At 32.5% G+C, this 26,432-nt stretch overlaps 1 protein-coding gene across 1 annotated transcript; it reads left to right on the top strand.

Annotated features, from left to right (window-relative positions):
- Positions 1-67: 67 nt before the first annotated feature.
- LOC139524395 (ileal sodium/bile acid cotransporter-like) lies at positions 68-4,670 on the top strand (the record flags this gene model as incomplete). The annotated part of the gene is given in 1 exon segment (XM_071319166.1): positions 68-4,670. A coding segment is annotated over 1 exon segment (687 nt), but the record flags the coding sequence as incomplete, so codon positions are not given.
- Positions 4,671-26,432: the final 21,762 nt, after the last annotated feature.

Raw genomic sequence — 26,432 nt, 5'->3', positions numbered from 1 at the left:
GATTTATACTCCAAGTGGAAAATATGTTGTTATTGCTGACAGCACTGATTTTATTATTTCAGGTTTTATTCCTATGTGGTTATATTCCTTGGGAATAAATTATATCTACAAGGGAGCAGGTTCCATTAAAATTCCTTATCAAAACATTATCTTCTCTTTACTTGGCCTACTCGTTCCTGTTGGGATTGGAATCCTGATCCAGAAAAAGAAACCAAACTGGGCAAAGAACATAGTGAAATGTGTCCCATACGTCACAGCTCTGTTTCTTGTCTTTGTCTTTACCGTTGGAGTGTATGCCAACTTGTATATATTTAGAGTGATGACTCCTGTTGTGCTGCTATCAGGAGCTCTAGCACCTTATTTAGGCTTTGCTTTTGGTGCTTTGGTAGCTTTCATTGCAAGACAATCCAAGAAAAACATACTCACCATTGCCATAGAAACTGGAATACAAAACACTGGTATTGCTATCGTTTTGCTAAAAGTGTCATTACCTCCCCCTGATTCTGACATTAGTATCACACCACCCATTACAAGTGCCATTTTCACACCTATTCCTATGGTCATTGCTATCATAATTCATATGATTAGGAAAAGGATGCAGAAGAAATCATTACACCAACATGAAACCAATGTTACCATGTTAGATGACACTTATCCAGACAATATGGATAAAAATGTGGTGGAAATGAAGTTTGAGGAGGTTCCTATTACAGATAAAGCTGGTGAAGAGAAAGGGAAGGGAGACCACCTTTAAGCATTCAATAATCTGTTGACAGTCTGTATGAGAAATTCCTCTATTTCAGAATCATCAAAAGTTGTGGTATGTCAGATGTGTGATGTTTTATTGCGGAAATCATGTTAAGTTTTCAAGTTTATATACTGGTACACATTTTATATATATATTTGATATCAAAATGGTTATTAATGAGTCAAGTTGCACATACATAATGTAATCCCTGTATATCATGGTATATGTAGGACAAGAACAAATTAAAAGTAAATTAAGTAAGTAGATTCTGAAAAGTAATTTGTCAAGGATTAAAGGCCTGTTAAAAAAAGTATTAAAAAATATACCTGAATCCTAACAAAAAAAACATGAGTGAAAGCAGACAAAACTTGTGAATGATGAAAACATAGGAAAGAGTGTCCAAGAGGAATTGAATTAGTTCAACTGGCATTTAAAGAAAAGAAGAAAATCTGTTGTTAATGAAGAACCAAAATCAATAACATATAGAATCTGAAAGGCAGGAATTTGTAAAGACATAGGAATAATTATATGTGAAATTACAATGTCAAGATCAGCAACTTGGTAAAATATTTTTGATATTTAAATACAGTGCTTAAGACATATTGTTATACATGTATATAGGAATATAATTTTTATGTTAAGCTTCAACACATCTAAAGCAAAACCTGTGTATCTAGAAAACTTAAAGATTTGTGAACATGGACTAGTATTTGAAATGATTTGTATGATTTTGATAGATCTTAAAATATATATATGGTTGCCATAGTTTAATGTTGTAAATGTTTTATATATTTGTTTATCTTTGTTAATTTTTTTAAGTTGGTGCTGATGCTTTTTTATTGCTTTTGTTTATTTTTTAAAATATTAAAAAAATATAAGGAGATGTATGAATGCAAATGATATTACTCTGAGTCTTCACAAGAGACCAATTAAAATGGAATATGCAGACAACTCTCTCACATGCAAAAAAACCTAATTGTAATTTGTAAGACTGTATTGTTGCTGAAACAAAAGTTGATGCATATAATTTTGAAAAGATAAGCAATATAATTTGAATAGAAAGTAACATTATGCTGAACTATAATGTATACTGTTTCATTCATTTAATTTCTTGTTACACACATGAATGGCTGTATAAGACAAATACCCAGCAAAGATAGGCTTATGAGACACTATATATGAAAAATATTTAACTATTTAACAAATACAAATTGTAAAACATAGTAAAATGTCAAAAAATGTTTAAAATTATCCGAATTTTTCACATAATAGGAAAAATGAAATAATTAATAAAGAAAAACCCCATTACTTTTAAAAATAGAAATTTATTACATATTACATGTATTATATGTTCAATGTATGAACTTGGATTAAAAATGAACCCACCTATAAATATTTTTAATTTTTTGCCATTTATTTAAAGAAACTGCCATATAAGCTATCAAATTACAATTTTTATGCTGTAATCTCTAAGAAATGCAATAATTTGTTCTTAAAGATTGATCACCATTTTTCCTACTTAAATAAAAGTTCATTATGAAAATGAAATGATCTGGTTCGCAAGAACAGATATCCGCAGATATACAATGTACATTATATTTTTTTTACACAAAACAATTTAGTATAGATGTATTCAGAAATATTTTTATTTGAAAAAAATAATCAAACCTTATAAATTATACCCCAATGAGTGAATGATATTAATGCTGTATTATGTTATTGTTAGTTTCTAGTTGTACATTGTTATGCACATACATGTATACATGTCGATGTTAATGTAATCAAATTTTATCAGCTTTTTAAAAAAAATTAATTAATATTACAATTTATAGAAAGATATTTTTATTGGAAAGTTATATTTGAGTTATTAACATGATTTAAGATTTATAGTTTATGTGTTTTGAATAGTAGCTAAAACAAAATATATCATATACGTTAATTGTTACTAGAAATGTAAATAAGTTATATATGCTAATAGTTGCTGAAAAAGTATATATATTATATGTTAATTGTTGCTCAAAGTTTAATATTTTATATGTAAATAAATGCTTAAAGCGTAAATATTTTATATGTTGCTGAAACAGTAATTGATGCTGTTACTGTGTGTATTGCTGTGTGTTTGTTTAATTCACACTGACTAGTCACTAGAGGTATTGGGGTTGGGGGAGGGGGGATATCTTACAAAACAAGTTTAACCCCACCACAGTTTGTATGCTTTTTTAACTAGTGAACATTTTTATAAGAGGCCCCAGCTTAATTAATCCGGCATCAGAGTGTTGGATTATCTTTCTGTGTTGAGACCCTGTGGTGGCTTTAGGCAGGTTGTTGTCTATTTGACTCATTCCACATTTCCAACTTTCCTTTTTATTTTTTATACGACCACAAAAAATTTTGTGGTCGTATATTGGTATCACGTTGTCGTTGTCACCGTCAGTGTCGTCCAAAGCATATGGTGGATGGTTTCCGGATAATAACTTTAGTATAAGTAGATAGAAATCAATAAAATTTTAACACAATGTTTATAACCACAAAAGGAAGTTTGGGATTGATTTTGGGGATTATGGTCCCTAAGGTTTAGGAATTAAGAGCCCAAAGGGGCCCAAAACAAGCATTTATCTAGTTTCAGGACAATAAGTTGTGTATAAGTATTTCAATTGTTCTGAAATTGTACCACAATGTTTAATACCATAAGTAGAAGGTTGGGATATATTATAAGGGTTAAGGGGCAAACAATCTAGAAATAAAGGGCCAAAAAGGGGCCAAAAACAAGCATTTTTGTAGTTTCAAGACAATAAATTGGAGTTATCTTTCTTTGTTCATAATGGTTGTTGAATCACCTAAAACCAATGCTTTATGAAATCTTCTTTGAAAATTGGAGTTATCTTTCTTTGTCCAGAATAATAGTTGAATCAACTTAAATCAATGCTATATACATTATACAATGCAATAGTCACTTTTACTACCAACTGATAAATTAAAGCAATCTTTACCATTCAGTGAATACAAGCACTTTGATTACCATTCTAGGGTTATGACCCTTTTACAAGTGGAAAAATTGAAGAATTTTTTCTTTTCTGTTCTCTTGACTTAAATTTGTATCAACTAAATTTAATGAAATACTTATTACCTCTAAACTCAGTTTAAGTTCAATTTTTTGCAGCTTCACTTTTACAGTTCTTGAGTTATGTCCCTTTATAACGTTATATGCTAGCGGGGGCATCATCTGTGTCCCTTTGGACACATTCCCCATTTATTTTTTTAGAAGTTACTATGAATTAATATTAATTTTAACCATGACTGTATGACATATTATATTTTAATACTTTATAATGTATTTAAATGAGTAAAGGGGGAACTAGAAAAAAATTGGGGGGGAGGGGGTAAATTTTTTTCATTTCAGATTTCAGAAATTGAAAAGAAAATTTTTTCAAATATTTTTTTTTGAGAGGATTAATATTCAACAGCATAGTGAATATCTCAAAAGCAAAAAAAATATTTTAAGTTCACATTCATTCTTTGTCAGAAACCTATGCTGTGTCAACTATTTAATCATAATCCAAATTCAGAGCTGTATCCAGCTTTAATGTTGTATCCATAATTGCCCCAACTATTCAGGGTTCGACCTCTGCGGTCGTATAAAGCTGCGCTCTGCGGAGCATCTGGTTGTAATTGAAATGATTTTGAAAAAAGTATTTAACAGTTTCTTAACCTGTATTTCATCTTTTAAACTCATTCCCCTGGTATTATAGATTAATCTTTTGCTAAACTCAGTGTCCCCCACATTAATAGCTTTATGTATTGCTTGTATAATAATTAAATTAATTTTTAAATACATTTTTCTCGACCAGAAATGTATATGATCATTTATATATAAGGTCTAATCAGCAGATATGTGCATTGAGCAATATTTATATAATTACAACCAGGTGCTCCGCAGGGCGCAGCTTTATACGACCGCAGAGGTCGATCCCTGAACAGTTGGGGCAGGTATGGACAAAACATTTAAGCGTGATACAGCTCTGAATTTGGATTGTGATTAAATTTTTGACATTATATGGGTTTTTTACAAAAAACAAATGTCAAGATTTTACAAATCAATTAAAGATTTCTTCTTCAAACTTATTTAAATCTAAAATAAATAGTTGACACAGCATAGGTTTCTGACACAGAATGAATGTGGTCTAAAAAACTTAAATTTTTTTGCCTTTGAGCAATTCATTATGCTGTTGAATATCAATCCTGTCAAAAAAATGTTTGAAGAAATTTTCTTTTTATTTATGAAATCTGAAATGAGAACAAGTATGGACACAACTTTTAAGTTTGATACAGCTTTAAATGTGGATTGTGATTAAATAGTTGACACAACATAGGTTTATGTCACATTATGAATTTGGTTTAAGAAATGAAAATTAGAATTTAAAGTTTTTAAATTTAATATTAAACTATTATGGTTCAATATCCAAAATGTAAATAGTCATGTCTGGCAAATGTTTAACATACATTATCTAAAAACATTTTAGATAAGATAAGGAAAAAAAGCTTCATCAGCAACATTTTAAATTGGCAAATTTCCAATGAAGTTATTTACATAAAGTTATTGGCAAATAAAAATAGAAAATGACATCATAGTCATGTCTGGCAAATTTCAAACATATATAATCAACTACTATTCTATACAAAGAAAGATAACTCCAATTGAAAATTAATTGCTATTGCATAATATTGTGCAATTAGATATTTCTTGCTATTGTGCAATACTGTGCAATTGAAAATTTCTTGCTATTGCACAATACTTGATATGGAATCCTGATTTGGACCAACTTAAAAACTGGGCCCATAATCAAAAATCAAAGTACATGTTTAGATAAAGCATATCAAATAAGCCCAAGAATTTATTTTTTGTTAAAATCAAACTTAGTTTAATTTTGGACCCTTTGGACCTTAATGTAGACCAATTTGAAAACTGGACCAAAAATTAAGAATCTACATACACAGTTAGATTTGGCATATCAAAGAACCCATTTATTCAATTTTTGATGAAATCAAACAAAGTTGAATTTTGGACCCCCATTTGGACCAACTTGAAAACTAGGCCAATAAATAAAAATCTAAGTACATTTTTAAATTCAGCATATCAAAGAACCCCATGGATTCAATTTTTGTTAAAATCAAACTAAGTTTAATTTTGGACCCTTTGGACCTTAATGTAGACCAATTTGAAAACGGGACCAAAAATTAAGAATCTACATACAGAGTTAGATTCGGCATATCAAAGAATCCCAATTATTCAATTTTTGATGAAATCACACAAAGTTCAATTTTGGACCCTTTGGGCCCCTTATTCCTAAACTGTTGGGACCAAAACTCCCAAAATCAAACTCAACCTTCCTTTTATGGTCATAAACCTTGTGTTTAAATTTCATAGATTTCTATTTACTTATACTAAAGTTATGGTGCAAAAACCAAAAATAATGCTTATTTGGGCCCCTTTTTGGCCCCTAATTCATAAACTGTTGTTACCTCAACTCCCAAAATCAATCCCAACCTTCCTTTTGTGGTCATAAACCTTGTGTCAAAATTTCATAGATTTCTATTCACTTAAACTAAAGTTATAGTGCGAAAACCAAGAAAATGCTTATTTGGGCCCTTTTTGGCCCCTAATTCCTAAACTGTTGGGACCAAAACTCCCAAAATCAATCCCAACCTTCCTTTTGTGGTCATGAACCTTGTGTTAAAATTTCATTGATTTCTATTCACTTTTACTAAAGTTAGAGTGCGAAAACTAAAAGTATTCGGACGACGACGACGACGCAGACGACGACGACGACGACGCCAACGTGATAGCAATATACGACCAAAAAATTAAAATTTTTGCGGTCGTATAAAAATAATTTGAGACTCTGATAACATCATAGTTCTTTAACTTTTGTATGCAATGCATGATTATCCATTATTAACCAACAATATTGCAAATATGTTTTTATGCTCCATTTATGGGCATTATGTTTTCTGGTCTGTTCATCCGTTTGTTCGTCTGTCTGTCGGTTCGTCCGTCTGTTCGTCCTTTCGTCTGTCCCGCTTCAGGTTAAAGTTTTTGGTCAAGGTAGTTTTTGATGAAGTTGAAGTCCAATCAACTTGAAACTTAGTACACATGTTCATTATGGTATGATCTTTCTAATTTTTATGCCAAATTAGAGATTTTCCTCCATTTATACGGTCCACTGAACATAGAAAATAATAGTGCGGATGGGACATCCGTGTACTGGGGACACATTCTTGTTTTCTATTAATTTTAACTTTATTTTTTACAAAGATGAATGACTGACATACAAGTGATAGGTTTAGCTAGCTATAAAACCTGGTTAAATCCACCATTTTCTACTTTAGGAATATGACAGTTGCTGTCCATTACTTTGATGCGTTAATCTTTTGATTTTGCCATTTAATTAGGGACTTACTGTTTAAATTGTCCTCAAAGTTCAGTATTTTTGTGATTTTTGTGATTTTTTTGTATTGATTGTACAGTCAGAAGTATAAATTGTATAATATATTTGTTTACATTGTTAAAACTTTAAAAGTTAATCTAAACAGTTGATAATTATTAGCATTAAAGATTTGTCATTTAACACTTTTTACTGAAAACACAGTGAATTTTGAAAGGGACTTCCTATTACAGATCTGATCATGTGTGAATCGATTATTTAGTAAGTTTTTTGTTTTTTTATTTTGTAATATTTAGTTATTTATTGCTACCTGATGAGTTGATTAAGTATTAATAATGTAATAGGTTACAAATAAACTCATCATAGATACCAGGATTAAAAGATTGCATCTTCAAACTGTTTAATTTCATATTGCAAGGTTACCTCTTAATTTGCACAGGAGGTTCTCAGTATTTTTTGGTTCTAGCAATAGCCAATAAGTTGTGGTTTCATTCAGCATTGCTGATGAGCAATACATATTTTCCAAATATTAGCGATTTATCTTAGACATTCAACACACTCAACTTATTTTCCAGGCAGCTATAAAATTGTAATAATATATAAAGCATTAAAGTAATCAAACAAAGAATATCAAAATAGAATAGTATAAACATAATTCTGTTTAATGACTGAATGTTTTTTAAAAGTTGCTAGATATTACTGATGATTAAATGAATTGCTAACACATCACAAATTTTACACTAACATCACCATTGCTTGTGAAAAAGTATCCAGCAACAGTATACATGTATAACATTTATAAAATAAATCACATATTTGTCTTTCTCCAAAGATTCATATTTCAAATAACAAGATCATACTTTTTCAGACCTGCTACAAAAACAAGCCAACTGTATGATGGTTAAACTATTATTATCTCAGATATTAATATTAAATATTTACCTGGGGATGTTGATAAAGAATATTTTTTTCATTTTGAATGAAATTTTCATTCTATCTTCTTTTTCATTTTGAATGAAATTTTCATTCTATCTTCTAATTTGTAGTTCAGAACAGAGGTATGTTTTGGACTATAAATTTTCTTTTAAAAATTAGGGAAAAAAATCATGTATTTACAGGGATTAAATTATTCTTTTTTCTTCAATAGCTCCTATTACTTTCCTATTTTAAGAAAAGACCAAATGAAAATGTACACATACAAAAAAATGGCTGTTGACAATACCTTAATGTTGGACTATTTTTTTTCCCACAGAAAGAAGCATTCATAAAAGTTTAAGCCGGATAATTTTGATTTAAAAAAAACCCTATTTTTTCTAACCATTAAGGCTTTTGACTTTGAGTGAAACGAAATAAATGGAAACAAACAAGGGTATAATAGCAAAGACAAATAAAAAAAAACGCGAGGACTTATGCATTATATCTAAATTTTTTTAAATCAGTTCATTAATATCCTTTATATAAGTCACAAACAGATGAAATTTGACCTTAAATTTCCCCATTCATTATGTAATATACCTGTTAGATGTATGTTATATATATTCAGTTCTGCAGCGATTCTGATAGTTGTTAATAGATCTGTTTTGCCTAATAAAATATTATTTGATATTTTTTACTTCTTTCCTAGCCATAAGCAGAAATATATAAAAATAATGTTTGTGTAGTTCAGGGTCTTCTTGTTATTATCTAAATTCTTCACAGATTTCAACTTGCAAAAAGTATGACAAAAGAAAGCAGATTTACGCTGACACCCAACACAGGTATTAGTTTGGGTTTTATTATTTCCAGTTAGCCTATAAAAGAGGTGTGAAAGATACCAGAGGGACTTTCAAACTCATAGATCAAAAATAAACTGAAAACGCCATGGTTAAAAAAAAAGACAAGCGGACATATATTAGTACACAAGACACATCGTAGAAAACTAAAGACTAAGCAACATGAACCTCACAAAAAAAATGGGGTAGATCTCAGGTGCTCGGGAAGGGTAAGCAGATCCTGAATCACATATGTCGCCCGTCGTGTTGCTCATGTTATAAAAATTGATACCGTTAATTTTATTATTATAACAAACCCGGCAAATAGTCTTAAGTGTTTTATGTCTATTGAAGTTTCTGATTCAACATAGTAAGGAATGTTTATAGAAGTTGCTGTTGCTGTTGTCTTTACTTATCCATAAACAAAACCTAACAAGTAACATGTACCTGAAATTAATATAAAAAGAATACTAGAAAACACAATAGTTAACAATCGAAGTCTTTATTCTTTTCAGAAAAAAATAATGTCCAAATAATGAAGAAGAATAATAAAGGCCACTACAATGTCATAGTATCAAGAAGTGTTAAGCTGATCTTTTTTTTTCTCTCTATTTTTGTTTAATTGTCAGTTACACTCATTACAAAAGGCTTGGACTCAAAAGTCCTTTCTTAAACAACGTTAAATTTCTAGTCCAGAAGAACATTGACGATTTGTTCATTAGTATGATTCCATTTAATTTCTTTGAAGCAAGTTCTTCATTGCATTGATCTCCACCCTCATTTCTCCATCCAACAGGTTTATCAGAGTATACTGCATGATAAAGGTCTTTGTCGTCAACAAAACAATAAAATTAATGGAATATGCTTCAAATCGTTTCCATTATACATTAATTCACTAAACATAGCTGCTAAAGATAACACAATCCTCACCATCAGTTAAGTCTAAGGCTTCAATTGCCAAAGTACTACGTGCAACCCTTCGTTATTTCGTAGAATTGGTTCACTTTACCATCATCTATCAAAAAGACAAAATAGCAACTTTGACCATCACCATCTTGAAGATTTTTAAAGGAAGCATCACTTTGTCCAAAATTCTGAAAAAAAAGAAAAAACAAGATCATGTTGCACCTTCCGTACTATGTTATTGAATTTCTCAAGATTTTCAATTGTGCTAGTCTTAATTTTTGATGAAATGGTAGCAGCATCAAAAGCATTGTCTGGAAGTGTTTGTCTTGCTAACCATAATAATTGTCTTTTTTCCTAAACAGAGTCTGCTATTATGGTGTAAGAGGAGACGTGTTCATCTCGTCTTTATCTATTAAAACAGTCTTGTAAATATACAGCTTTGACCATAGTCCTCAACTTCTTCATACACATTGGGCCTTTTCCAGTTATTCAGTTAAGCCTCATTAGCATCACTAAAATCAGTATCGCTTAAAAGGATTCTCGTCATCTGACTGATTTACAGCTTTTAAATCATTTACTGTTCTTAGATCAATTGATAACTGGCCAACTCTAATATTTTCAGACTGATTTATTGTATGTTATATTGTACCAACTATTCTTGTCAGTTGTAGCCTTTCCTGCACTGCCTTAGATTATTGCATTTTCACCTGGAATTTTAAATTCACAATCTACTAGTTATCCTTTTTTCCCCCTTTTTTTTAAGCAAAATATGCAAATGATTGCTAAATTTTGTACCTTCAAAAGCAGGAGGATTGTTTACTACAGATAATGGTATGTTTGGGTCCCTTCCAAATTTATTTTATATGGACTATAGCCATAGACATTCCAATGACAATTTTTAATGTATTGCACAACTGATGGCAGTCTCACATGAAAAGTTATGGCTCCTTAGTTTTATTACTGGTTTCTGTTAGAGTTGCAGTGTGTCTTTCCACTACTCCATTGGACCATGGATTGTTTCCTGTTTTGTAACCACCAACTTCAGGTACATCATAAACGTCAATTAATATCTGCATGAACTAATCTACAATAACTTTAGAATCATTTCTTCTGATTATTACAGCTGCTCTCAGTCTAAATAAACCAATTAAGTGTAGATGATAATGCTGGTCAATTTCATCAAGGTATATTGCCATGTGAAAAGGCAATCACTGGTTTGGCATTTGGATGTTTGAACTTCTGGCAAATTCAACACTTTGAGCATATATCTTTTAGAAATGTTTTTGCTTCAAAATCAACAGAACCAGCTTTGCAAAAGGAATAAAAGTGTATTTGATGATACATGTCAAACTGCTTATGCAACTTAAATAGAATATCTTTTCTTCTTCTTAAAAGATAATGTTTTATCAATTCACAGACCTCCTCACTCTCATTATTGCTTCTGTTTGTATAATAATACCAATACCAAATTGTTTATTATAGTGACATGAGTTTTATGACAATATACAATATTTCAATAAGCGGTTGTAATTACATGTACCAACACCCGGCCCTTTTGACCTATAAGTCACTTTAAACAGTATATTGTATTTGATGTTGATACAGTAACGACCATTTAAAGTTAGGTTCACATCAACTAACTTTCCAAACATGGTGAGTTGTCATTGCTGAGATACAGATTTGTGCTTGCACGCTTCAGATAGGTGTTACTTAACAGTAACGATATCTTACATTTCACTAACACAATTTTGCTGGTATTTTCACTTTCTGATATGATCAAATAAAGGCAACAGTAGCATACCGCTGTTCAAAGGTAATACATCGATTGAGAGAAGCCAAATCCGGGTTTCAAACTAAAACCAAGGGAAACACATCAACTATAAGTAGACTGTTTGTCCATCACCAAATTGCAACATTCTGTATGTATGTGCCTGTCCAAGGTCAGTAGCCCGTGATTCAGTGGTTGTCGTTTGTTGGTGTGTTTCATATTTGTTTTTCGTTAATTTTTTGGTAAATAAATTAGGTCGTTAGTTTTCTCGTTTGAATTGTTTTACATTTGTCATTTCGTGGCCTGTTGTAGCTGACTATGCGGTATGGGCTTTGTTCATTGTTGAAGGATCGAGTAATTCTACAATTAAAAGTCATATAACCATTTAGAACCACACACTGTCTTCGAGCATGCAGTATCAATAACTGCAGATTTGTAGGAGAGGCTTAAATTCTTGTGTTGATGTAAGTAATGTTTTATTAATATAGTTTCATTTACTAGTAATTCACCATTCTCATGTTCTGTAAAAATCACATCAAGCTGCGTTTGGCACAACTCTTAGCGCAATGGAATTTTGAATCACATATTTTACATCTTGAGACGTTTCGTTAAAGACTTCATTCATTTTACCCTGAAGTCTACTACGGTTGGTTGATCTATCAGCTCTATTACGAGGAAAATTTCTTCGTGAACTGCGACCTCTCGGATAATAGCCATTACTGACAAAACATAATTCTTATTTTACAGTTACAACAGTCTCTTTCCCCAAAAGAATTTTGAGATTTCGTGGCAAATATTCTATTCTAAGCCTACGATAACTTTGACTTGAACCAGCATTGTCCAGAAGTCTAAAAGATAGAAATGCGTCATGAAGAGCCATTGCATGTGCATCTCCGCTAGCCACGGGTTACGATCCACTCCCTTTCTCTTCACCCTTGGCGGATTGAGCCAACATTTGTGATAACAATTTTGCTCCATCTATCGGAAGATTAAAGTCACGCCCATTCCGAATACATTATTCTTGACCAATAGTAGCACTTGAACTCTTCAATTTGGAAGTAAAAACACGGTAGCGTCTATATACACTTGGTAAAGAGGAAATGAAAATATACGTCAACATTCATGCATTTGTGCATGAAACATACACAGGAACTCTATTGGTTGATTAAAAACATTCAAGTTGTCACTATATACAGTCGTATGTTTAGGGGTGTAAAGACTTGTTGCACAATAAACACGTGGCAATTGTTTACAAAGTTAACACTTTCTACATTTACACGTGATCATGTAATAGGCGATTTTTGATTGGATGCAGCGAATTTCAACTGCAACCAATAAAAATCCTTTCCTTGTGTCTCCGAAATTTTATCTCAATCCGCCAAGGGTGAAGAGAACGGGAGTGGATCGTAACCCTTGGCTAGCGAAGATGTTTCATATGTATCTCTGCTCAAACCCTATGACATGACAAGACATGCTTGCATCCTCTACTCTGAGACACTGATCAAATACAGTATAAACAGCATGATCCTGACCAAAAAGTTTGTTCTACTCAGTTATTAGTTTATTTACTCCTTCATCAATATTCAAATTACTGGGATCTATTTCCATGGTTCCTTCCCTTTGTTTACCTTGTAACGATAAAGCTAAAGCTAGACCTCTACTTTCTTGTCAAGATCAGTTACAAGTTGCCACATTTTTTATCTCATTTTCAACTGTTGATAACTTTTATCCCTGGTCAAATCTGGCGGGTTCTTGTAACTAGGTGTTGTTGCCATCTTTATTAGCTCTGATACCACGTTTGTTTGACTAATTATGGCAGGTATCATCTGACCTTGCTCTCATATTATGGTCATTGGTCAATATAAAGTTTTCCTTCTAATTTTGTTTCTTATATACTATATTTGACATGTCAACAATATTTGATGAATGGAATGATTGTAAAGTATACATGTGTGTTTTGCAGGGTTCAATTGACCTTGGCCTCATATTAATGGTAGCCCAGTAGTCAGCACTTCGGTGTTGACATGAATATCAATTATATGGTCATTTTTATAAATTTTCTGTTTACAAAACCTTTGAATTTTTCAAAAAACTAAGGATTTTCTTACCCCAGGAGTAGATAACCTTAGCCGTATTTGGCACAACTTTTAGGAATTTGATCCTCAATGCTCTTCAACTTTGTATTTGTTTGGCTTTTTAACTATTTTGATCTGAGCGTCACTGATGAGTCTTATGTAGACGAAACGCGCGTCTGGCGTATACAATTATAATCCTGGTACTTTTGATAACTATTTACACCACTGGGTCGATGCCACTGCTGGTGGACGTTTCGTCCCCGAGGGTATCACCAGCCCAGTAGTCAGCACTTCGGTGTTGACATGAATATCAATTATATGGTCATTTTTATAAATTTTCTGTTTACAAAACCTTTGAATTTTTCAAAAAACTAAGGATTTTCTTACCCCAGGAGTAGATAACCTTAGCCGTATTTGGCACAACTTTTAGGAATTTGATCCTCAATGCTCTTCAACTTTGTATTTGTTTGGCTTTTTAACTATTTTGATCTGAGCGTCACTGATGAGTCTTATGTAGACGAAACGCGCGTCTGGCGTATACAATTATAATCCTGGTACTTTTGATAACTATTATTGGTCAATATAAAGTTTTCATGGTTTGGTCTGTTTCTTGTATACAATGAGCAATAAGTCAACTATATGTTAATGTATGGAATGATTGTCAAGTGGACATGTGTTTCTGTCTTGGTTTATAAGACCTTAAAATGTTCCCATTTTATCAGTTTGAGCAGGGTTTCTTGGAGTTTATGGTAGTCGATTGTGTGAAGAAATGGACAAATTGACTATAGCATTGACTGGGTCCTAAAACTGGTTCTTGTGGTACTCCAGATTCTGCTTTTACTGTGTCGATGCTTGTGTTCTGCATGCAAGACATGTCTTTATCCGTTTGTTTGTATTATTTCTGGGCTACGAATTTATTTTACTTTTTTCTATTTAAAATCATAATGTTATGGTTTATGAAGAACGTGTTGAACAAATTGCAAATACACGTTGGAAAAGTGTTGTATAAGCAGATCTGAATGTTTTCCGTATTGTCCGAATGAGAGGTATCATCCTTCCATGGCCTCTTTTTCATGGTAATTCGCAATGTTAAGTTTTATCATATATGCCCGCTTCTGCTACAAACAATATGTCAACTACATTTGATAATTCGAATGATTGAAAGGGGTACGTGACTGGCTTGGTTATATGACCTTGACCTCATTTTTTATAACCTGCATAAGTGTATGTGATACTTGCAGTCAAAACTTTAGGTCTTTAGGAATATCATCATAAAATCAACCATGGTTTGTAAAGCAGGTGAGACATTTCAGCGTGTGTATTCTTGTTTATATTTTTTTGTGATAATGTCAATACATTCAAGGAGCAGTGTTTCCTATGATCGTTTACTCCTGATGCCATGTCGGAAAGGGTAAAGGGTTTTATTTGCCACTGTATATTTTGTGATGTTTCTATTAACGACATTTCACATTATTTTTACAACAGATGTACGCTAGTGATACTTGTTTACTACTTGTTGGAATGTATTTCTGTTCATTTTTGTATGCCGGTATTCACAAGTTATCGGATATCTTTCCTTTCCCCATTGAAAAATTTCATACGATGGTCAGAATCGGAACAATTTCACGAATGAAGAAGACTTATTGTTTTTGATCAGTTCTTTATCTTCTTTGTGTTTCTCACATCTGAACTTGTCTGCATCCGTTTTCAGAGTCCACTTTGTCAAATGTACAAAATGTCTACATAGGTATGCGTTCAGGCTGGGAATAGTATACTAACCAAATTATATAGTATGTTCCATGTTCAGAGTTTTATTTATGCAAGAGTATTTATATTAAAGGATTCTTTGAGGAGCAAAAGAAAGATGAAGTTTACTTAAGAACTATTTTGGAAATGTGTTCATATTCAAGTGGTTATTACTTAAGAACAGTATGACCGTTAAACTATATGGCTTACTGTTAGATTAAAAGTTCCACAATCTGATCCAATATTTTTAAAAAGAGGATGGGTCCCAAAACTAGACAACTCTTTGAATGGAACAGGTTAAACGTCTATATTAACCATTGATGTATTTTTGCATCCCGGTCCCCTTATATATCTGACTCTGAGGTCTCAACTAATTAGAAAATTGCTTTTCAATACTATCATTGTCAAATTGCCGAATATGACTGTGAATATGAATTTGCATTTCTAAACGACTTGTCTCAATATTTAGTACATCCAACATTCATGTATTTATTATTAATGTTTCTGTTATGTTTTTGGTTGGATTATCAGTTATGTCTTATGTCTTATCGTTTGTAGTCCAAATAATTATGAAAGTGTCTTTCCATCACATCATTTTCCTGAAAATTGTTTGGACGATAATTGTGAAATAGTAGTAAAAAGTTCGAAAACGCATTTTAGTTACGCATGTACGTCACTGTTTTTGATATTCTGTGGTGTTTGTTGTTGATTAGATATGTTCGTTGATGTTCTGCGGTTTGCATGTTGTTTCGACTATTATATTATTTGTTTGAGCGTTTCTCTGTGATGAATGGTCTTGTGTGTGTGTTGTGTTTCTTTCATCCTGTGTTGTCATTTAAGCGATATATATATTTTTTAACATTTTCATAAAGCGGGAGGTTTGACTAGGCATTTAACAAAATTCAGCCCAACAATTTTCATAAAAATGTCCTGTACTAAGTCAGGAATATGGCAGTCATTATCAAATAGTTCGTTTCGATGTATGTTGGTGTTTGTTTTTATTGCACTTCTGTGTTCCTGTTGTTCAATTGTTTTCATCTTATAGTTGACGTGTTTCCATTGGTTTTAGTTTGTAACACGGATTTGTTTTCTCTCAATCAATTTATTACTTTTGAACATCGGTATACTACTGTTGTCTTTATTTAACATATGAATCTGACCTTGAACATAATTTTTCAACTGACACAAAATTTGTAAAAGATATGCCATTTCTAAAGAATAAGATTTTTTTCACAAGACAAATCTAATGGAATATAAAATAAAGCGACAGTCCCTTGTTGACACCCCCAATCTTCCCATTTGAGAATTTTCATATATCTTGAGAATTAATGAGATATACTTAACCATTTTTCTTGTTAATCATATCAAGATTTAATTGATTGGTACATATATAAGGTAATTCTCCAAAGGCTCATCCTTGTATCCGTGGTAAGTTTATTCCCAACCCCTGCGAACTAAAAATATTCAACTATCACGTAAATAGTTGTGATCCCCACCTATTATGTAATGTAAATATGAATTAATGTTAATCGGTAAAGTGTAAAGCAGTATATCTTTATAACGTTTGGTTTGTCAGTTTTTATGGACTTTCTCTTTTTGGATTTATCTTGGAGTTCGTTATTTTTGTTAAATTTATTATGCTTTTAATGGGATATAAGTTTAGGAGACTTCATTGAAAACCAAGACTGGTTAATATATATATATAGAAAAGTTGTATCACCAAAGGGGATCTTAAAGGGATCGAATATCCAAATTTTCTAAGGTAAGCTTTGCCTTAGGAAGTTCGAACCATAGTATCTTAATAATTTCTTAATTTATCAATGTTGAATTTAAGATAAACAAGAATGTGCCCATAGTACACGAATGCCCCACTCGCACTATCATTGTCTATGTTCAGTGGACCGTGAAATTGGGGTCAAAACTTTAATTTGGAATTAAAATTAGAAATATCATATCATAGGGAACATGTGTACTAAGTTTCAAGTTGATGTAACTTTAACTTCATCAAAAACTACCTTGACCAAAAACTTTAACCTGAACTTCGAACTATTATTTTCTATATTCAGTGGACCATGAAATTGGGGTCAAAACAATAATTTGGCAGTAAAATTAGAAAGATAATATCATGGGGAACATGTGTACTAAGTTTCAAGTTGATTGGACTTCAACTTCTTCAAAAACTACCTTGACCAAAAACTTTAACCTGAAGCGGACGAACGAACGGACGCACAGACGGACGGACGAACGGACGGACGGACGAACGGAGGCACAGACCAGAAAACATAATGCCCCTCTACTATCGTAGGTGGGGCATAAAAAGTTTGATAAAAATCACATCAGTATCGAAATACTAACTTCCGAGTTGATGATACCTCGGGGAATAACAGTCCTCCAGCAGTGGTATACTTCCAGGGCTGGTAAATTCAAATAACACTTTCTATATTTCGTGCACCTGAAGCACCTTTCAGAGATTACCTTCATGAGGAACGTTGAAATCGGCACATTTGACTGAAGCTTTGAACAAGTATGGGACCTAAATACGTGAAGAACTAATCTTTTGATATCCATAGGAAAGTTTGAGATGTTTTTTTCGGAGTTTCTTCGTATCTTAACGTGTTTTTTTTTTTTAACATTTCCTGGGTTGTTCACGGATTATTAAAATTATTCCCGTTCTTTCATATTTCGCACTAGACTCTTCTTGAATCATATACTATAGTATTCATGTATCTCCATGTTCAGGCTTTCGTTGTTTGTTTTATCTATCCTTTTTAAATTCTTCTATAAAGTTGGGTTTTCTTGTTTCTTGTTGTTGTTTGTAAACTGATTTGTGAACATATCAGCTTACACGAAATCATCATTATCATGGTCTGAAATTCACGGTTTAAGAACTATTTGACTTGGACGGTTGTTAATATAAATCAAGGCGGCAATAGTTAACCGATGTTCAAATAAAGAGATCTAATTTAAAAAAGACAAACAAGGGTAACAAACAAAACTGAGATAATGACAAAAAATCAAAAGGGAGCAAAAACGGGTGCGTCGACAGGGTAGATAACTCGTCATAGATACCAGGATTAAAATTGTGTACACCAGAAGCGCATCATGTCTTCAAAATACACCACATTGACGCTAGATTTAAAAAACCCAAAAAGGCCCAATAAAGTATGAATTTGAAAAAGATCTCTAAGTCTGAAAATACATGTCTCTAGTGGGCAGCAGAATCACCGAAATTTCTACGTCACAATATAAGATGTGGTATAAGTGCCTATGAGACAACTCTCCATACAAGTCACAATTTGTAAAAGTAAACCATTATAGGTCCAAGTGCGGTTTTCAACACGGGGCATTGGCTCTCGAAAAGCAAGCTATAAAGGGCACCAAAACTGATTACTGTAAAATCATTCAAACAGGAGGAAAAACAACGGTCTTATCTATATAAAAAAAACCATGAAACAAGAAACACTTACTAACCACATCAACAAACGATAACCACTTAACATAAGGTTCCTTACTTTGGACAGGTGCAAACAAATGCAGCGGGTTTAAACGTGTTAAAAGGTACCAACCTTCATCATTACCTGAAACAATAGTGTAGCATCACAACCAACATAGAAATGCGCACTATAAAATATTAATTCAAATGGCTTAACTCAATAAAAGGACATATTAACACAAATAAGTGCACATACACTGAACAAAAAAATTTGATCAAAGACACAATATAAATAAAAAATCAATAAAATAAGGGGTGAATTCTGTTTCAGTAGTTTCTGTGTAAGAAGTACATCCTATAGCTGTTAGCGAAGTCCACACAGTGTGAACATACATGAGCATAACGTAACAATTGAGCAGAGGCTATGTTACTGCTGAGAAATGGGGAATTGACAATTGGAGAGTTTCAATCATAACGTCTTTCATATATTTTAGTCTAAAGTCGTCAAACTATGCCAATATTGAAAAAGACCAAGATATGAAGCAGACCTCCATTTATGGTAGTATTCTTAATTTCAAGTTCATTGGAATATATGTAATATCTGGTTGCACTCGTTAAAAGGTGGCTTATTAAGTAACGTGCGTAAATCATCATCAATATATATCTGAAAATAACAGTACACAAACAAAGCGGCATTTATCGTGCACATGCAGTTAGTACCTATTAAAATATCGATTGTTTGCTGGAATATCGATACAGTAAATTCAACAAATATGTTGTCGATAAAAAAAATCTCTCATTTTGTTGTAGCATCTTCATTTGTTGTGGAAATCTGTGTGGTTCTTCAACGATTAAAAAAAATCATAATATTAAATATGGTTTTTCTTATTTATCTACATTTCCCATGTTTCGAATTCTTTTACATATAAAAGCAACATTGTTCGAACATCCATGCAAACATCCACATCATCGAGCTTCTTGAAACGTTCAGAAATCCGTATGCTCATTGTAGCTTTTGAATGCATGACAGAACAGCTTTGATTTATTCAATTACATTAAGTGTCTAATTTTGTTTTTCTGTCGGGCTTAGCATTTCTATTTTGAATAGTCTTCAACTCCATCTATTAGTAACCTGAATTTCTTCTTCCATTTGATAGGCCTTGGCTACAATTTTGGACCTTTGGAAATTAATGCAATTTCATTCTGTTAGTTTAAATTCCTAAGTATCCATCTATTGACACAAATATTGAAATAAGAAGAAAAGGGACAATTAATTAAGGGCTCGTGAGAACATGTTCCCCATTCAGTTGAGCTCACATTATTTAGCGAAGCTCTTTTTGCAATTGTTTCAAAATCATAGAGACTCTCTTAGTTGGATGTTTAATGGTAATGATGTGACCATGTCAATGGATCTATGCATGGTATATCACTATCATGTCGAGCCAGTTCTTGCAAAGTTCTCGTCCTTCTGCGCTTAAGGACTTAAAGGCATACGATACAGTTTTGATCCCGTATTTACATTTTGATAAAAATTTCCATATAGGCTATATTTACCTGATTAAATCAAATATGTAATAAACAAGAATGTGTCCATAGTACACGGATGCCCTACTCCCACTATCATTTTCCATGTTCAGTGGACCGTGAAATTGGGATCAAAACTATATATAATTAATTAATTAAAATTAGAAAGATCATATCATGGGGAACATGTGTACTAAGTCTCAAGTTGATTGGACTTCAACTTCATCAAAAACTACCTTAATTGATGACCAAAAACTTTAACTTGAAGCCGGAAGAACGGACAGACGGATGAACGGACGAACGAACGAACGAACGCACAGACCAGAAAACATATTGACAACTATCGTAGGTGCGGGGTATAAAAATATGCCTTCATGTGCTACTTTTTGTGTAAAATGAGGTCGTAATTTTGTATATTTGCTCAAAATTCGGATTTGTGGCCGTATTTTCGAGAAAATACGGCCACAAATCCGAATTAGAAAGACATAACTTTTTTTGTTTTAAAAGATAAACACAAATTGTTTTTTGTTAAAATTGTAATATCTGTATCTTATAAGTATCCTAAAAGTGTATACATTTTTTTTATCAAAAATAACTCATATTTATCAAATATTCATGAATGTAGAATTAAACATCATGTTTTGCTGTTTATTTATCCAATTAAAAAAAAATTACAATATTTACGTTTTCGTGAAAATTGGCACACGTACATAATCTTCTCACGTAATCAAATCAAATGGAATTTTGAAAAAGGGGGATCCATTAACTAATTTTCAAGTTAGATATGTTTGAATGATAAAAATCAATCGAAAACTGAATCTTTTCCTAATAAGTCATAGTTTGACGTCGCGAAAATAACAATTTACTTTAGCAACGTCATTACCTCCCCTGTAACTGTATCGTCTGCCCTTATTAAAGAACTACTCCACCTGAATTTCTTCTTTCATTTGATAGACCTTGACAACAATTTAGGGCCTTGTCCACATCTCTCTAAGTTGTTTTCCATTTATGATGCCAATGTCTCCAGTTATAACATGACCAGGGGACTATACTGGTATGGTGAAGGTGCAAAAAAGAAAACAGGAGGTTTTTGATTTTACATACCTGAGGTTAAAAGTATATATCTTAAGGCAGCAACCATTTGATTTTCTGGGGGGGGCTATGGTTTTTTTTTCTGTGCAAACTTTTTTTTTCGCCTTCGGCGAAGAACAATCTATTTTTTTAGCGACAAACCGAAAACAATTTTTTTCTTACAATTTTAGCATAACATATAGTGGGAGCTGAGGGTGAAACAAACAATTTTTTTTTCTCAGGGTCCAAAACAAATGATTTTTTTCACCAAAACCTGGAAACAAACTTTTTTTTCCAAAAAAAAACCATAGCCCCCCCCCCCCCCCCCCCCAGAAAATCAAATGGTTGCTGCCTAAACCCTATGTGAAGTTGAAAATCTTAGAAGAAATAATTGATATGAGAAGTTTCAGTGTGCTTTTATTTCTATAGTTGGATGTGATATTAGTGCATTTAATCAATTGTCATTAAAATACCTGAAAGCAATTACAAGCTAGTTTGCCTGTTGTGTTCCTTGGCATAGAATTAATGCAATTTTATCCTGTTAGTTTAAATTCCTAAGTATACATCTATTAACACAAATATTGAAATAAGAAGAAAAGGTACAATTAATTAAGGGCTCGTGAGAACATGTTCCCCATTCAGTTGAGCTCACATTATTTAGCGAAGCTCTTTTTGCAATTGTTTCAAAATCATAGAGACTCTCTTAGTTGGATGTTTAATGGTAATGGTGTGACCATGTCAATGGATCTATGCATTGTATATCACTATCATGTCGAGCCAGTTCTTGCAAAGTTCTCGTCCCTCTGCGCTTAAGGACTTAAGGGCATACGATACAGTTTTGATCCCGTATTTACATTTTGATACAAATTGCCATATAGACTATATTTTACCTGATTAAATCAAATATGTAATAAACAAGAATGTGTCCATAGTACACGGATGCCCTACTCCCACTATCATTTTCAATGTTCAGTGGACCGTGAAATTGGCATTAAAATTAGAAAGATCATATCATGGGGAACATGTGTACTAAGTTTCAAGTTGATTGGACTTTAACTTCATTAAAAACTACCTTTACCAAAAACTTTAACTTGAAGCGGGACGAACGGATAGACGGACGGACGAACTAATGAACGAACGAACGAACGCACAGACCAGAAAACATAATGCCCCTCTACTATCGTAGGTGGGGCATAAAAATATGCCTTCATGTGCTACTTTTTGTGTAAAATGAGGTCGTAATTGTGTATATTTGCTCAAAATTCGGATTTGTGGCCGTATTTTCCCTTTCGAAAGAAAGACATAACTTTTCATGTTTTAAAAGATAAACACAAATTGAAAAAAAAACCATAGAGACTCTCTTAGTGGGATGTTTAATGGTAATGGTGTGACCATGTCAATGAATCTATGCATGGTATATCACTATCATGTTGAGCCAGTCCTTGCAATGTTCTCGTCCTTCTGCGCTTAAGGACTTAAGGGCATACGATACAGTTTTGATCCCGTATTTACATTTTGATAACAATTTACATATAGACTAAATTTTACCTGATTAAATCAAAAATTTAATAAAAAATATACCTTCATGTGCTGCTTTTTGAGTAAAATGAGGTCGTAATTTTGTATATGTGCACAAAATTCGGATTTGTGGCCGTTTTTTTCTTTCGAAAGAAAGACATAACTTTTTATGTTTTAAAAGATAAACACAAATTGGTTTTTTTTTGTTAAATAATTTGTAATTTCTGTATTTTATAAGTATCCGAAAAATGTATACATTTTTTATTCAAAAATAACTCATATTCATCAAATATTCATGTAGAAAAAAACATCATGTTTTGCTGTTTATTTATCAAATTAAAAAAAATATGCACTAAAAATTTACGTTTTCATGAAAATTGGCACACCTAATCTTCTCGCTTAATCGAACCAAATGGAATTTAAAAAAAGGGGTCTAATGAACTCGTTTTCAAGTTAAATAAGTTTGAATGATAAAAATCAGTCGAAAACTGAATCTTTTCCCAATAAGTCATATATATAGTTTGACGTCGCGAAAATAACAATTTACGTTAGCAACGTCATTACCTCCCCTGTAACTGTATCATATGCCCTTAAGAACTATGAGGACTGTAACGCCCTTTTACTTTTTCCTTTCTATCCTAGAAGTAGGTGTTATACTCTGGGGGATTTGTAGTTAATATTTGTAACCATTTTTTTCATTATCATTACATCTGACGTTTGTGATTTTTGCTTGTTTTGCAGCTGATGTTTCGTTTTTTAGCTCACCTGGCCAAGTGAGCTTTTCTCATCACTTGGCGTCAATCGTCCGTCGTCGTTAACTTTTACAGAAATCTTCTCCTCTGAAACTACTTGACAAAATTTAACCAAGTTTGGCCACAATCATCGTTATGGTATTTAGTTTAAAAATATGTCCGGTGACCCGTCCAACCAACAAAGATGGCCGCCGTGGCTAAAAATAGAACATATGGGGTAAAATGTAGATTTTGGCATATATCTCTGAAACCAAAGCATTTAGAGCATATCTGTTAGAGGTAAATCGCTTATCAGGTCAAAATCTATCTTTCCTCAAATTTTCAGATGAATCGGACAACCCGTTGTTGGGTTGCTGCCCTTGAATTGGTTAAATTAAGGAAATTTTGCCTTTTTGGTTATTATCTTGAATATTATTATAGATAGAGATAAACTGTAAAAAGCACTAATGTACAGCAAAGTGAGACCTTCAAAGAAGTCATCATAATCAAAATGGTCAATTGATCCCTTAAAGAGTTATTGTCCTTTATAGTAATTTTTTTTAACAATTTTCATAAATTTTGTAAATGTGTAAATTTTACAAAATATTTTAACTACTGGGATAGATTCATAGGTTCATTATAAATAGAGATAATTGTAATTAGCAAGAATGTTCAGTAAAGTAAGACCTGCAAACACATCACCATCAACAAAACACAATTTTGTCTTGAATCCATCTGTGTCCTTCGTTTATTATGTATATATGCACATAGACCAAGGTGAGCGACACAGGCTCTTTAGAGCCTCTAGTTTGAGTTTTCATTTTCTTGTTCGGGTGCTGTACTGATGTCCAGTGAAGTTTCTAGAAGTGAGTAAAAGCTGTTATAATATTTTTTAAGCTGTCGAGCTGTAAACTTAATGAATTTTGAAATTATTATAAAACTAAGGTTTCAACTCCCTCAGGCAAAGTTGGCTTTAGATGAATTTGGCTATTTATTTTAGGTATTTTTGACATATTGCTCTTCAACGATTTTCGGTACTTATCCATCTTCGGATTTCAAATGTTTGGCTTTGAGCGTTCCTGATGAAGGTAAATCCAGAAAAGCGCTTCGGACGCAATAAATTATTAAACGTGTTGTTTTCCATTTTTTAATGAATTGCGGTCTGAATGGGTTGCCACAACTAAAACAATTCCACCTTTCATAGATGTTACCACCATACTCGATACCCTTATGTCCAGTGGCGGATTCAGAAATTTTCATAAGTGGGGCCCACTGACTGCCTAAGAGGGGGCCACTCCAGTCACGCTTCAGTGATTCCCTATATAAGCAACCCATTTTTTTCCCAAAAGGGGAGCCCCCTGCCCCTCCCCCTTAATCCGCCTCTGATGTCTTGGCAATTGATAAGAAACCATTTGTCTTTTTTTTAAATGAGTTATTAAATTTATTATTTTAAATAGCTGACTGGAGACCATTTAATATAATGTGAGACCTCTAAATCAATATTGGAGTTTATTACCTAGAATATTAAAACATTTTTCATCCATAATTTATTTTTTCTTATTTTTCTGAGTTAACATTTGAAGCATTCTTGAAATAGTCATACTTTTGATCCGAGTAAACTATTTGAAACATCATTCCAGTCAGCTAAGAGGTATTTTTGAAAATTTAATTCTGTTTTGTCATTATGTTTGTGTATGCGTTGCTTTGTTTGAATGCAATATATTTGACCTTGTTTTGTGGAGAGGGCTTACATAGGCTATGCCTGTTGTCCAATCCAATTCAATTTATTTGAATAAAATATTGTTTAAACTAAACTAAACCATTTGTCACAAATTTCGAATCCATGACCCTGTCGTCTAAGGTCACACGCAGGTTAGACGTTCCACATTGGTATAAGCACTATATAAATGATGTTGCCATTATTTCACGTGTTGGTACTTGGACTGACTTTATTCTGCATTTGCTAGTAGTATGAAAAGTAAATATAATTGTCAAAAGAGACACAAAAATAATATAAAAGCAAATTCCATCTAAAGCTAACTTTGCTTGAGTGAGTAAGAGTTTTCCAATCTTTTCGGCCTGCATGATGGTATACGTACTTGCCTTAAATCTGTTGATCCTCGTTAGGTAGGTAAGGATTTTTATTTTATTTTATGGTGTTTTTTTTTATACATTGAGTCTATGGGAGCAACATTCCGACGAGTGACTTTTCAAAATAGAGTTTAATGAAAAATGACAAATAAATCTTTAGGGTAGGCTATTATTTAGACTAAAAAGTAGGGTAGGTAGGGTAACTGGAATGACAAATATAATTTTGTTTGGCCTAAGTAAAACCAACAGATGCCAAATTAGACAAAATGCAAAATCACGAAAGAATTTCAACTTTTATGCCAAAAAAGTACATCAACCTCAGATTGCTTCAGGGGCGGCATCCAGTCGTGTTCAAAAAGGGGTTCCAACCATTATTTCCCAATTCAAAAGTATTGATCGTAAAAAAAATAAGATGTGTTCACCCCTGACCCTCCTTTTTTAAGTGGTCCACCACTAAACCTCTAAATGTTATATACTGAGGATGGGAAATATAAGGTTGAGGTCGAAATTTTGAGGGGGAAACATCTACATGGAATTTGTATATGTATTTCAATTTCAAATTTGATTATCAAGTTGCAAAATCAAGAAAAATAAAACCTTTTCTCAGTAATAATTAGTTCTAATAAA

Source organism: Mytilus edulis, chromosome 5, assembly GCF_963676685.1.
Source record: "Mytilus edulis chromosome 5, xbMytEdul2.2, whole genome shotgun sequence".
Taxonomy (NCBI): Eukaryota; Metazoa; Mollusca; class Bivalvia; order Mytilida; family Mytilidae; genus Mytilus; species Mytilus edulis.
The sequence above is the reverse complement of the archived record's forward strand: the minus strand, read 5'-3'. Positions and strand labels throughout refer to the sequence as shown.